Raw genomic sequence first — 14,143 nt, 5'->3', positions numbered from 1 at the left:
TGGAGCCACGTGCCTGCCTTGGTCTATATTAGGAATATTTACTTCCTTTGCGAAGGAAGTGAAAAATCTGCTATGGTGATCAGAGATAGACGGCAATCAACTTAAGCAACGCATCTTATTCTACTGCAGCCCGTCATTGGAAGAATGAACTCTTACTTAGAATACATTCCTAGCACAGACATTCTGACGTTTACGCCTAAATTCTGTCACAGTAATCCTCCAGCAGTCTCCCTGCAGCAGTGCTTCGGACAAGGTCGGTATGTTTCAGCTGAGCCAGTAGATGATCCACCTCCCACCCCACATCACCTTCATCAGTCGGCGCCTGCTACTCTCGAACTTTCCTATGACTCCCCTCCATCTGCAGATATGCACTTCTTACCCCAGAGCAACGTCGGCTATGACTTTCCTTATGCTGCTAACCAGGAGCAGGATGACACTGGGGAACTGCTCCCATACATCACCTCTGTTTACTCAGGAAGCGCGTCTTTTCCGCTCACTGCGCGCCAACACGAATACAACAATGTCTTTGTTGAGCAGGAACAACACCAAACCTACGGGAAGGAGTTCCCAAACTTTTACCCTGGGCATTATCAGAGTCTGTCGACGTCTCAGAGCAGCTACCAAAGGTCGGAGTCTCCTACAGGACAGAAAATCGCTGCAGCAAATACCTTTGAGTGGATGAAAGTGAAGCGAAATCCTCCAAAAACAAGTCAGTATATATTATCTCGGAAACCTGGAGCAAAACTAAATCTATATGCCTTTTAAAGTTCTCCAAAACAGTTTTTTTTAAATTAACCCTTTCATAGACAGAGCCTCATTATGTTAATAGTTCCCTGCAAGTTTAAACTAATGTTTGAATAATTTCATCTAACGTCTTTCCATTCCCAATCACATGATTCCTATTATGTATGTTTGGGCAATATCTTGGATAATTGAATCACATTTGGTGCTGCTTTCGGAGTGTGTTGGTGGGAGTGGGGTGGGGTAATAATACTGTGAGTGGAATGAGCTAACCAACTTTTCTGCACCCCAACAGAATACAGTGCCTAACTATTGTGTGCCTTTTTGTAGCTAAAGCAACTGACTATGGGATCCCCAGCCCACCCAGCACAGCTCGTACAAACTTTACAACCAAACAGTTGACGGAACTGGAGAAGGAATTTCATTTTAATAAATACTTGACACGAGCCAGACGGGTGGAAATAGCGAACGTACTACAACTCAGTGAAACCCAGGTGAAGATTTGGTTCCAGAACAGGAGAATGAAACAAAAGAAAAGGGAGAGAGAAGGTTTTCTTGCCAATTTGGCTGCTGTGAACTCTACTCAGGATTCACCTTCTACAGAAAGTTCGGATAAATCGGACACTGCCTCACCTTTGCCTTCCCCATCAACAAAAAAATCATCAGAAAATCTAAACTTTGTTGAGCCGAAGCAAATGCTTTGAGGGATTGGGCCTTAACTTTCATCAAGTTTTTGACCGAAAATGCTGGAATCATTTAGCACCTGACCAAAGTTTCATCTTTATTACAATGCTGGCACGTGATGCAAACTCGGTTATTTGTATATATTGGTTTGAGGTGACTAAGTTCTGTAAAAATATTAATCTAGACTCAATTTGTTTGGCCAAAGTTTCCACTTTGACCTGCAATGTGTATCAACACAAATGGAATTGACAGTTACTTGCAAAGGCGGAACACAATCTCACTCAACTAGTGTGAAAAGACTTTCTTTTCTTAATACGTTTGCACAAGCATTAGGCAGCCTTTATAAAGTCTCAACAACAGCAAGCTTTCACAATGTAGTGCAGGTTTTTCCTCTATATACTGCCTTGCTGAGACTTCTACTTGCGCAAAGGAAATTGTTTACATGTACTGTATTTTTTAATTGATTTATGTGTGATGACATTGACGAATGTAATGTAGCATGTTCGACATAGCTCCTCAATGAGTGGAGTTTGCACAATTATGCCTCAGGTTGAAAGGTTGTGGTTACTGCAATGTAACACTGTGCCTATCTAGCATTCTTTCACTGGTAAATATGTTACTTGGCTACTCTACCTCTGTGTTAATTACCATTGTGTATTCAAGACTAGTCATGCCGGATTCAGCTGTATAATGAAATAATTTAAATCTTTTAATTTAATCTTATGATCGGAAACGTTTGTCAGCTTCAGTAATTCTGATTGTTCGATATAAAGTCCAATGGTAATAATGTATAAATGCCGTGGAATAAAATATATCAGAATATGTCAATCACTTGAAAATCTCTCGAATTTTCTGTAAGTGCACTGAATTGGATTCAAGAGTTTGGTCAGGACATCTGCTTTGATCTGGAAAGAGCATCAAGAAAACTTTTTATCTGTGCAGTGCAAATGTGGTTGAGTCAACCAGTGTAAAATCAACTTCATAGACTGGTGCAGAAAACAAGCAAGAAGGTCACTTTCTGTTTTCAACTAACTCTTGATCATTCTCTATCATTTTAGTTCAATCAGCAGTAATTGTATTATTCTTGATGTTATAATCTATGTTATCAAAATATAGTTGATTGTCTGAGTCGAAATGAGGGACTTTAACTTTTTTTTCTTTTATTGTCATTTTAGTTACTACAGTTACATCAATAATAATGTTTGAAGAATATACTTACTGTCAGCTCTCCTCTGAAGCCAGGAAGAATGGGCCTTTGCATTATTAACAAGTTATAATGAGTCCATTTGGAATACACATCTTTACTCAGCAACTTTCTACCTAATGATCGATACAAGAGAGGGAATACATTCATTCAGCTTCCTAATCAATTGAACCAAAGATGTTCGTATTTCAGAGGCGCGTGCTCAATATTGAATTGTTTTGCAACTATATGCTAGCGAGCTAAATGGATCTTATATATAACGCGTATCTTTAGACATAAACATAAAGTATCTCTCATTGGCATTGAACAAGGGAGTGAGTCACACAGTGATGGTGCTGTAAAAAAAATCTACATCATTCCATAAAGACAACCAAAATGCCCAGACAGCTGCTCAATCAGAAACATCATGGCTGTCTAATTTGTCAATCGCAATATCAGTTAAAAATGACTTCCCATATTTAACCTCTGATCATTCCCTCTGGCGACTTGCAATATTGCACTAATGTTAGCTAGTTTACAAGCTAACTGCAGAGCTGAACGTGATGCTTTTTTGTACTGATTTAAGGCTTGAGTAACGTTAAATTTAATACAACGATTTAATCAGCCAAATGAATTTTTGTTTTATATCACCTTGGTAGTTTAATTCGTGTTTATAATAATAACTTCAAGCAATCACTTACTGATTTAATGGCTGTGAAAAGAAATGTCAAAAGACCATATTTGTAAAGCATTATGAGCTCGGAATTCCTCTTACCGCTCTGTAGTTTTGAGCGCAGAACACAAACGCAAAATGTTGCACAAAAAAGTCAGTATGTTTTAAAATATGCAGATTATGTTAAAACGTGCTTTGCGAAGCATGGTTATGAACAATACAAATAAAATATATGTAAACCCCTATCTTTAGGCTACTCGTTGTTTACAAAATTGTTAATTTTTGTAAGGCAAGGAAAGGGTACCATTAACGATAGAAGACGAACCGCTTCAATCTTGATAATCTCTTGGTATTGGGTGTTTGCTTTCTTGCTTTTGTGTATCACCACAAACTGGAGGATCACCACTCAGAATGTCAGTACATATTCCAGATCAACTCCAGGTTGTCAAATTCAACAAAGGGAAGCAACACAAATGAGCATGCTGATATTTTTCTCTCAAACGTTTGGGCCATTTGGTCCTAACAACTTAGTGTTAATTACTGTCCGGCTAAAACAACACACAATACTGGCCGAGAAGCGGTATTTCAAAGAATTGCTGGTCGTAAAATTTACAATGATCTCCTTGGGAATCAGCTCGGAGATCTTTGATATGGAATCCACAATTCTTTGATGATGGCGCGCTGTGGACAAACACACTACACCGTGCCCAGAGAGAGAAAGAAACGTTTTATCTGAAACCTGATTGCACATGATGTTTATTTTGTTTTTCGATAGTGACACGTACTTCTTGTAAGTCAGGAGACCAGTTTAAAAATTGGACATTTTCAGCAGTATGAATAAGTAATGCTAGGTTACGCCTCGGGAAATGGCACATCCTGGTGCGATTGCATGTTATAAACTTGCAGGTCTTTTGTCTTGTCCCGAGCTGTTGGGCGCCTATTGTTCGCTTTTATGTTATCATACCTCTGATCCCAGTAGTGATTATTCCCAAAGCCCCTGAAGACGTAGGGGGATGCCAGGGATTTTATTATTACAATACAAAAACTGTTCGTAACTGTGACTGTATTGTAAGGCTTACAATAGTCGTTTGCACTTGTTTGATATTCAGTTTTACTTCTGCCCTGAGCGGAAGGACTATTCAATATTTACTCTGTCTGAAAGGGGTTGTGGAAGGGTGAACCGTAACAGGCATCCCACCGATCCCACCCCCAAGCACCAGGTTCACTGAAAGTTCATGAGAGAACCAAAACGATCTAGATCGATCCCTAGGAGTCTGCCATTTCTTTTGCAATCAATGTATTAGTAAAGATGTTTAAATATCAGACGTGAAATATCTGTATGAGCTTTTCCCACCAACTTGCTTTACATGTTTGAAGACATAAATTAAGGCAAGCTTGTCTTCATATGGTATTAAAGTTCAAAGCTCATTGTAGCACGGAATGTATGAATATTTAACGTCACTTTATGACTGACGAACAATTAATATACCAGCAAAACCTAATGGCAAACAATAAGAATGTACCGCTGATGGGTATTCGCTGTTACCCGTTATTCAGCTTTATTTGTTCGCTGTAGCATTTTTCTCTAAAACTTGCATATTTAAAGATTAACTAGGCTGTTAGATTGATAGATCAACTTCTGAGTTTCGTTTTTGTAATGAAAAAAATCATACAGATATGTGGTAAGCGTTTTGGAGCTGGAAAAACATCCTTTTTGTTTGTCTCCAGTGACATTTTTACCCAGTGTCACCTAGAAAGCATGCTGCAGGAAGTAAATTTCTATGCTCCAAGACTGTAAAAGCAATCATAAACCATTCGAAAGCAGAATTATCCGTTTTGTTTAAAATGCACCAGCTTACCCGAGAAATGTCTAACGAATATCACCATTAACTGGGCATTTTCGGGTGCGAGCAGAACAGCCGGGAAAGACTGTTCGAATAAGCCAGTGATGATGTAGAGTCATGATTTGGAGATGCCGGTGTTGGACTGGGGTGTACAAAGTTAAAAATCACACAACACCAGGTTATAGTCCAACAGGTTTAATTGGAAGCACACTAGCTTTCGGAGCGACGCTCCTTCATCAGGTGATGACGCTCCGAAAGCTAGTGTGCTTCCAATTAAACCTGTTGGACTATAACCTGGTGTTATGTGATTTTTAATGATGTAGAGTGGTAGCATTTTATTGGCTCTTCCCTATTATAACACGCGGATTATTCAGATAATGAATGTTGATGAATAACGTTTGTTTCCTGTTTATTTTGGTATTTATTTACATTGTAGCTGTCACCGAATTAAGGCACTCTTTGAATAATTAGTTATTTCATCGGGCTGTCCAGTGAGAATTTTGACGTACATTCACATTACGTAAATTCAGGAGGCCGGAAATTCAACTTGTTGACACAACATCAAATCGTAACTAAATAAATGTTTGAGAAATTATACAACTAAATATGTTAAAAGTTGTTTGACATACACATTTTGCATCCTTCTTGCAAACTCAAGTATTTCAATCCCACCAATTCAGCGCTACCTATCGCACCAATCCGTAGTTTACAGCCGATAACAAGACTGAATGAAAGCATTTCATTATCTTGCCTTCCATCATACAGATGTATAGCATCATAGTGCCGACACTACGGTTTTAGTTCACGGTTACACAATGTAATCCGATGTAAAGAGAATTGCTCCTGATACGACTCTTGATATTTCCGACCATTCCCTGTTACAGCACAGTAGTCACCTTGTGTGTATAATAGGATTGACAATGGAATTTACATATTGACACCTGCTACATGTGGTGGTTGGCGTATTTATTCGTTATACAGTGAATAGATTGGCAGCTATCCAATTTCAATGTTGTGTGACCATTTCAGTTAATTTAACAATTTGCTTTCGACTTGCAGCTCTGTCTTTGGTATCGCTTTCTTAAATAAAAAGTCAACCACAAGGAAACAAGGAGTCAACCTTCGCCAATTAGCGCGACATCAATTAGCTTCCAATGAAGTTGTGTCAGATTATAGCCAATTAGATTTTTGAAACAGAGAGTCTGCAAACAGAACGTGCGCTGAGTTTAAATTTGGTCAACAGGACCAGCAAGTCGAAATTGCACATTGTCACATCAACTCTGTTCCATGTGATAACAACTCTGTGCATGTGTTTCGTTAAGTCGCTCCATTTCACCCTTTGAAACATGTACTTATTTGCATGGGGCTTACTAGTGGCAAGAAACACCCCTTGACATTGTGTATATTTTGGGTTAAGAATTGAGTTATAAATGGACTACTATACTCTGCTCATCCTGCAAATGTTCAACATTTGCATCTCCGGCATCTCCAAATCATCCTGCAAATGGGTTGCTTAAAGAAATCCATCGCCATTCCTTCTTGTCGGCTGTTAAATATTAGATTTGCTCTGTAGACATTAACCACTAAGAAAGTGACTAGTTAATCTTTCAGGACTGTGACAAGCTTCATTTGTTATCGGCAGGTTGCATTGTAGCAACTCAGTAGCAAGAGTTAATTGCAGTATCCTCTGCTGCTGGGATTAGTTAAAATGTGGTTCAGTATGAACAGAAACAGCACAATAAAGATGAACATCTTTGCATTAAAATTCAAAGTAATTTAACTTAAAAGCGTGCACTAACAAACAGTTCTGACTTAGCAGAATTTGTTAGCTCTGGTGAAGGACTGATGCCAATGATAGACTAAATGAGTCATTGTGTCAAATCAGCATTTTTAATAATTAATGAAGTTCGATAAATCTGAAGAACGTAGAACATAAAATACAGGGTAGAAAAACTGATTAGTATTCTAAACGTAATGAAATTGGTAAGTAAAGTTTGGCAGTGTAGTTATATTCAGTGTAAACATTTTCTACAGGAAGTGCTTGGATTTTATATAGGAAAGGAATGATAATTTGAATCAAGTACATTCCGATCAGTGTGGATTAATCCAAACATGACCTACATCAATAAGTGCACCGTAACAATGTTGCTCCCGGCAATCAGCGAAATGCCTGCTAAACAAAAAATGATAAGCTTCACATTCCCATTCTCCTTTTGTAGAGAGGAATGCGTTAAAGTTCGATTTGCCAGTGGTTAGGTGGCACAAACCTCCTGATCAATATGTTTTACAAAGTCATCAGAAAATCACTGCGTGCCTTGTATATGCCGCTCTGATACAAACTTTCAAAGTTCTATTTAACAGACAGTTATAAGCGTAGATTACAAAGCTTCTGCGGGATCCCAGCACGTATTTTAAAAATAATGAAATAATAGCAATTTCTTATGTGATCCGACCTATTCGAACAACAGAGAAATTCTTTAATGTTGGAAGAGAAACTACCCTTCCTCTAATCTCTGGCCTGTTATGAGTTCAACCAAAATACCGCAGCGCACCGTTAAAGTATAAGAAGATTTCGGAAACAATGGTTTCATAATTTCAGTAGCGAAATGAAAGTTTAGGGTCGAAAATAAAATCATTTTTGGAGTAAAGGAGGCGAACAATATCCGATCTACTTGACATTTCATGCACAGTTTTAAATCATTTCTCTTGTCTCCTTTCAGAGCAAGTAATGGTGAACGTCTGCTTATTTGAATAATCATAATACAATTCACTTCCAAATTGACAGACATGAAACAATTACTCGTATTTATTTTACTCAACGATTCCCATTTGGGGTCTACAAATTATTTTGAATTATGTACGTAGTATTAAATGAGGTGTTACCCCCAACTACAATCCAAGCAGACTATAATTCTCCCCACTGCCACCGGCCTTTTGGATATATTAAACTAAAATAAGCAGGATGCACCAACTTGTCAATTCATATTCTAAACATCTTATTTGCCTTGAAACCTGGAAAGTTCGGCGAGGTGGGTAGATTCAGTTGATTAGGCACTGACCTCTGGCATCTAAACTCAAATCCAATGTTGTCAGATGAATGGGTTTGTAGGGGCCCTTCCTAAAGACAGTTTGGGCAGGCTGCATTTAGATTAGATTACTTACAGTGTGGAAACAGGCCCTTCGGCCCAACAAGTCCACACCGACCCTCCGAAGAGCAACCCACCCAGACCCATTCCCCTACATTTACCCCTTCATCTAACACTACGGGCAATTTAGCATGGCCAGTTCACCTGACCGGCACATTTTTGGACTGTCGGAGAGAATGTGCAAACTCCACACAGACAGTTGAGGCCGAAATTGAACCTGGGTCTCTGGCGCTGTGAGGCAGCAGTACGAACCACAGTGCCACCCACGAATTTAATATCCAGTTGTTGCACCAATCTGCTGCACCAAACAGCTCACTAAGGGCGGCCATGTACTTCGTGTGGAAAGTGGAGAAACGTGTAACAGAGCATGATTTCGAGATCAAATAAAGCGAAGCTTTCTATCCGACCTGGAAGTGTTTGAAAATAGCACCGGATGCCTAAAAGTGGAAATAATGTAATCCCCAAATATTTTTAAAAAATAAGTAGTTGTGTCGGATTCAGCTTTATATATTACTGTTAATTGCTATTGTATAGGTAATATGCCGTAGCTGACATGCAGTTTTGGTATTCATAAACACTTTTGCAGTTTCTTGCAATTTATTGGTCACAGAAAAACAGACAGAATACACAACAGAACACAAGGAGCAAGAGGAGGCCATTCTGCCCATCGTATCCGCCCGGCTTTCCGAATGAGACCACTAACAGTATTCCAACACTAATCAGCGTTTTGAACAATGCATGCACCGAGGGTTTAATCGTTCGTTTCCATGTGCATGTCATAATTTGGATCGAAGATAATTTAGCTAACCCGCATTCTTGCGGAAGAAAGGTCACTGAAGAATTCTGGCTACGTTTCCATTTATATCCACAATGAGCTGTTTTTTTTAAAACTGTACAATAATTGAGAAGATTCATTTTTAAACACGTGAAGCCTGTTTTAAGGTGCTTATTGCGAAATGACAGAATCGACAAAAAAAGGTTCAGTTACAGAATTGTGCGGCTGCTAGGTTTCTGTTATATTAAACAAGGCACCAATATGCAATTAGTTAATGCCACATTAAATCACATTCTTACACCAGGATTCAGCAGTAACTGGCTGCGATGACTCTCGGGTATTCTTGCAGTTAGAGGAATGCTCACATATATATGACGAAGCGGCCCACAGGATTCCAATTATGGAATTGGATGAAGGTAGGTTGGGTCACTACTCAGCCGAAAGTTCTCTTGCGATTGTATCTTACTAATGTTCAACTGTGTATATGTATTCATGTGCTTACTCATTCGTTAAAACACGATCCGTCCAAATACTTAGTTCCAAATACATTATTTGGAGCGTCCAAATACATTATGTTACTGTTATCAAATAAATTATACATTTAATTCAGTCTTGGAGACAGAAGAATTAGGGTTTAAAACTCGCTGCAGGACTTCTGAGCATATAACGAACATGAGAATTAGACCGAAATATTCAACTAAATGCTATCTGCCCTTTCAGGTATACCCAAAACATCCCACGGCACAATTCATGGAAGAGTTGGGGAGTGTTCCAGTATTGGCTAACACTTATCTATCAACCAGCAGCACTAAAAATGACCTGTGGAGGCGGAACAGAAATCCACATGATCTGACTGTTCTTCCTGGGATCTTACTGTGCGCCAATTTACTGCTGACTTTCCTAACATCACAACAGTGACTACACGTCATTTAGCTGCCAAGCCATTTGAGACGCCCTGAGCTCAGGACGGTTGAATAAATGCACGTTATTTCTTTCTTATAAAGATAATTGGAGCGTAAAATAGTTATAGTATATAAACATCTTAACTTAATAGCAATAACTGCTTCAATTCCCTTCGTTATACGATAAAACTGATCAGCAGTGCAATTTATCACAAGTCTGAAGGAATAAACTATCTTATCCTGTCGACTTAAATTCAAGAACCATGTGTATAACCAGTATCCAATGAATCTACAGAAAGTCTGTTCATGTGTTTGCTTTACACATTTTGATTCGCAGATAGTAGTCGAGCGTCTTTCGAAGAAACAAATTCACTCATGTGTGTTCCTATAGAATGACTAACTTTTGACTGCCCATATCTGCAATAATTAACATAAATAATAACCGAAAGAACTGCGCATGCTGTATGTAAATCACAAACAAAAACAGAAGTTTCTGGAAAAGCTCAGCAGGTCAGGCAGCATCTGTGGAGAGAAATCAAAGTTAACATTTTGGGTCTGGTGCCCTTCCTCAGAATAATTAACATGACTGGTTCCATCAATTTCCTATACACACAGAAAGTACAGACTTCTTTTCTATATAATAATGTAAGTTTAAATCTCACACGGCGACGAAACAGGCGCGAGGTATTATTTATGTTTATTTAGCCTTGCGATAAAAAATTCAATTTATTAATCAATAAAGTTTTCAAAACATTAACGTCATGTACTTTAATGATTATATTTCAATAAAGAGCATGAGCTAAACTACTATTTGTATAATCAGTAGAGTTATATAAAAAGAATTAGCGGATCCCCAATCGTGCGTTATACTTCACAAAGTTCTCCAATTCTGAAATTACTTAGTGAACTACAGCTACAGTCCCAGTGGTCCAAGTGTAAAGCAAAACTGGACTCCTTTCAACTGCTACTAGCCATGCGACTTGTTTAAACACACAACTGAAAGGTACCATGTCTTCAACAGGTATCTTGATAGGGTCAGCCATAAGTAGCTATTTGTAAACAAGCAGCCGCAGTGAATACAAGAATATTCACAGTTCAAAACAGCTCGAATGCTTTACCGAGGAGTCTTCGAAATAAACCTGTTGGATGAGAACCTGGTGTTGTGTGATTTTTAACTTTGTACACCCCAGTCCAACACGGACACCTCCAATTCATCAACAGGGTCATTGCTTATTATCTATTGCTGCAGTTTTCTCACTTTTGAGAATGATCAGGCAGTTACTATGGTCAGAGAGAAAATATGATTGGATCATTATAGGACAAGTTGGAATTTTGTTTCCAAAACGTGCAATTTGTGTTCTCACTGTTACAAGCCTTTCTGCTCTACATTAGAATTCCACCTAAACCATGTGATCTATACCCATATAAGAAAACAAAGGCTAATCCAGTCTATCCCACTAATGATGAATGTCCTATGGCTTACTGATGAAAAAGTTGTACAGAACTATTATTGTCTTCTTTGTTGATACGTTTATTGACTGCTCCTCATTGCACATCCTGATCACGTAACCTTTATGGAAATAATATTGTTCAAATTTAATTACTTTGATTTCAATTGGACTATTGCATGAACTGATAATATAGCAGCTAAGAAATGCACATCTCATCTCTAGATGCCACTGTTTATGATCGATAAAGTAAGCACATGAGTACCAAAAACAGCAACTAAAGCAAATGTTACTTCTTTGGTCAGAAAGTAAGGAAGTAATACAAATCATCTCTTTTTTTGTCCATGATTCACAATGACTTCCTGGTCAAAAACGTTATATCACATTTGTAAAACACTGATCATGCTTTTCTGAAACAGCAAGGGTAAATGATAGGTCTGGCTGCTATTTAGCACCATGTTAGTAGATTAAGAGTATTTTATTTTAGAGAAAATATCAAAATTTCAGTTGTACAAATGCATACACACATACATATTTACAAATTACAATAGCACAAATATTAAATATTGACATCAGATTCCACAGGTATTCAAAAGCAAAACTAGCACACTGTGTAATTTCATTTTAAAAGAAGTTTTTATTACAGATAGCACTATTATATTGAGCCCACCAATGCTCATAGTCTACCACTCTCACTGTTGAATGTAAAATCATCTCTCACTTAAATAACGAAAAAATAATGATGATGCTCAGAATCTGAAACAAACACAGAGGGCTGGAAAAAGTCAGCAGGCCTGGCAGCATTTGTGGAGAGAGAAACTGAGTAAATATTTTAAATGCAGTATTTGGCACATATGTCACTGGTACTTGATGCATGTGTGACATTGGCACAGCATGATGACGTACAGCAAATATCCACCCCCGACTAGTCACTGTTGGAAACTGTACTAACCAGCCTGACTTTATCTCTGCATTAAAAGGGCAAGTCATGATAGAGATACTGGAAGCTTTTAAATTCCAGCCGAAGACACAGAGGACAAAAAGATAAAGTAAGTCAAAACATTGAGGTAGGCATGAAAGAAGTGAGCGAGTATTCTTGAGCTGCATCCAGGATGAAGCTAAGAGATTGGTACCTGTCCTTACATGCTAATTGTCCTGGCAGCAAGCTTGCGATAATATTTGCCAATGCATTCCAAGGTGAAGCACTGAAGTGTAGACCGTACTGTAAAAAGGGGCGGCAGGGTGGCACAGTGGTTAGCACTGCTGCCTCACAGCGCCAGAGACCCGGGTTCAATTCCCGCCTCAGGCGACTGACTGTGTGGAGTTTGCACATTCTCCCCGTGTCTGCGTGGGTTTCCTCCGGGTGCTCCGGTTTCCTCCCACAGTCCAAAGATGTGCAGGTCAGGTGAATTGGCCATGCTAAATTGCCCATAGTGTTAGGTAAAGGGTAGATGTAGATGGGTTGCACTTTGGCGGGGCGGTTTGGACTTGTTGGGCTGAAGGGCCTGTTTCCACACTGTAAGTAATCTAATCTAAATGATTCAGAAATGTGTCATTAGGACGAGGTGAGGCTGTTTATGTGTCAGATGCCAAGGTGCATGGATGGGGGATGCATATGATATTTCTGATGTAGGGTTCATGCCCAAAATATTCTCTCTCCTGCTCCTTGGTTGCTACCTGACCTGCTGTGCTTTTCCAATGCCACACTTTTTGATTCCAATGCATATGATTGCTGACAATGGAGTGTGCCTGAGATTTTGGTACTTGGTGAAAGAGATGGATGGTTTGATCTGTATGGACTTCAGTAAGATGTTTGACATGGTACCTCATGGTAGACTGGTTAACAAGGTTAGATCATATGGAATACAGGGAGAACTAGTCATTTGGATACAGAACTGATTTGAAGGTACAAGACAGAGGGTGGTAGTGGAGGATTGCTTTTCAGATTGGAGGCCTGTGACTAGTGGTTTGCCACAAGGATTGGTGTTGGGTCCATTGTACAAGCTTTCAAAGTGCTGCAAGTTTGTGATTTCAAATAAACCCTGTTGGACAATAGCCTGATGTTGTGTGACTTCTGATTTCAGGAATGGACTGCAGCTGAAATTGTCAAAGTCATGTGATATTTTCATTTAAAAATATCACCTAACTTAAAGGAAACTTATTTTCTAATGGTTTGGATGTGAACATAGGCAATATGGTTAATAAGTTTGCCGGTCACTCCAAAATTGGAGGTGCACTGGACAGCAAAAAAAGTTACCTCAGAGTACAATGGATCTTCATCAGAATGCCAATGGGCTGAGGAGTGGCAGATGGAGTTTAATTTAGATAAATATGAGGTGCTGCATTTTGAAAAGGCAAATCAGGGCAGGAATTATACACTTAATGATAAGGTCCTGGGGAGTTATGCCATGTTTGGATTATTGTGTGCAATTCTGGTGTCCCTCTTGTTGGAAGATTGTTGTGAAATTTGAAAGGGTTCAGAAAAGATTTGCAAGGATGTTGCTAGTTTTGCAGAGTTTGAGCGATAGGAAGAGTTGGAATAGGGTGGGGCTATTTTCTCTGGAGTGTTGGAGGCTGAGGGGTGACCTTATAAAGGTTTATAAAATCATGAGCTCATGGATAGGGTAAATAGACAAGGTCTTTTTCCCTGGATGGATGAGACCAAAACTGGAGGGCATGCATTTAAGGCAAAAGGGTAAAACTTTAAAAGGGATCTAAGGCGCAACTTTTCCATGCAGAGGGTGGTG

At 38.9% G+C, this 14,143-nt stretch overlaps 1 protein-coding gene across 1 annotated transcript; it reads left to right on the top strand.

Moving 5' to 3' along the window:
- The first annotated feature begins 7 nt into the window (after window positions 1-7).
- On the top strand, window positions 8-2,253 carry LOC140482139 (homeobox protein Hox-D1-like). The gene is made up of 2 exons (XM_072579152.1): window positions 8-709; window positions 1,072-2,253. The coding sequence occupies exons 1-2, from the start codon at window positions 145-147 to the stop codon at window positions 1,443-1,445; spliced, it is 939 nt and encodes a 312-aa protein (XP_072435253.1). The 5' UTR covers window positions 8-144; the 3' UTR covers window positions 1,446-2,253.
- The last annotated feature ends 11,890 nt before the right edge of the window (window positions 2,254-14,143 follow it).

The sequence above is a fragment of the Chiloscyllium punctatum genome, chromosome 10 (assembly GCF_047496795.1).
Source record: "Chiloscyllium punctatum isolate Juve2018m chromosome 10, sChiPun1.3, whole genome shotgun sequence".
NCBI classification, from domain to species: Eukaryota; Metazoa; Chordata; class Chondrichthyes; order Orectolobiformes; family Hemiscylliidae; genus Chiloscyllium; species Chiloscyllium punctatum.
Note: the sequence above shows the minus strand (reverse complement) of the source record. Positions and strands in the feature narration are given on the sequence as shown.

Excerpts from the sequence above, each read along its gene's own strand:
- LOC140482139 (XM_072579152.1), top strand. The coding sequence starts at position 145 with ATGAACTCTTACTTAGAATACATTCCTAGCACAGACATTCTGACGTTT. Across the intron at positions 710-1,071 it reads GCGAAATCCTCCAAAAACAA|CTAAAGCAACTGACTATGGG; the intron begins GTCAGTATATAT and ends GCCTTTTTGTAG.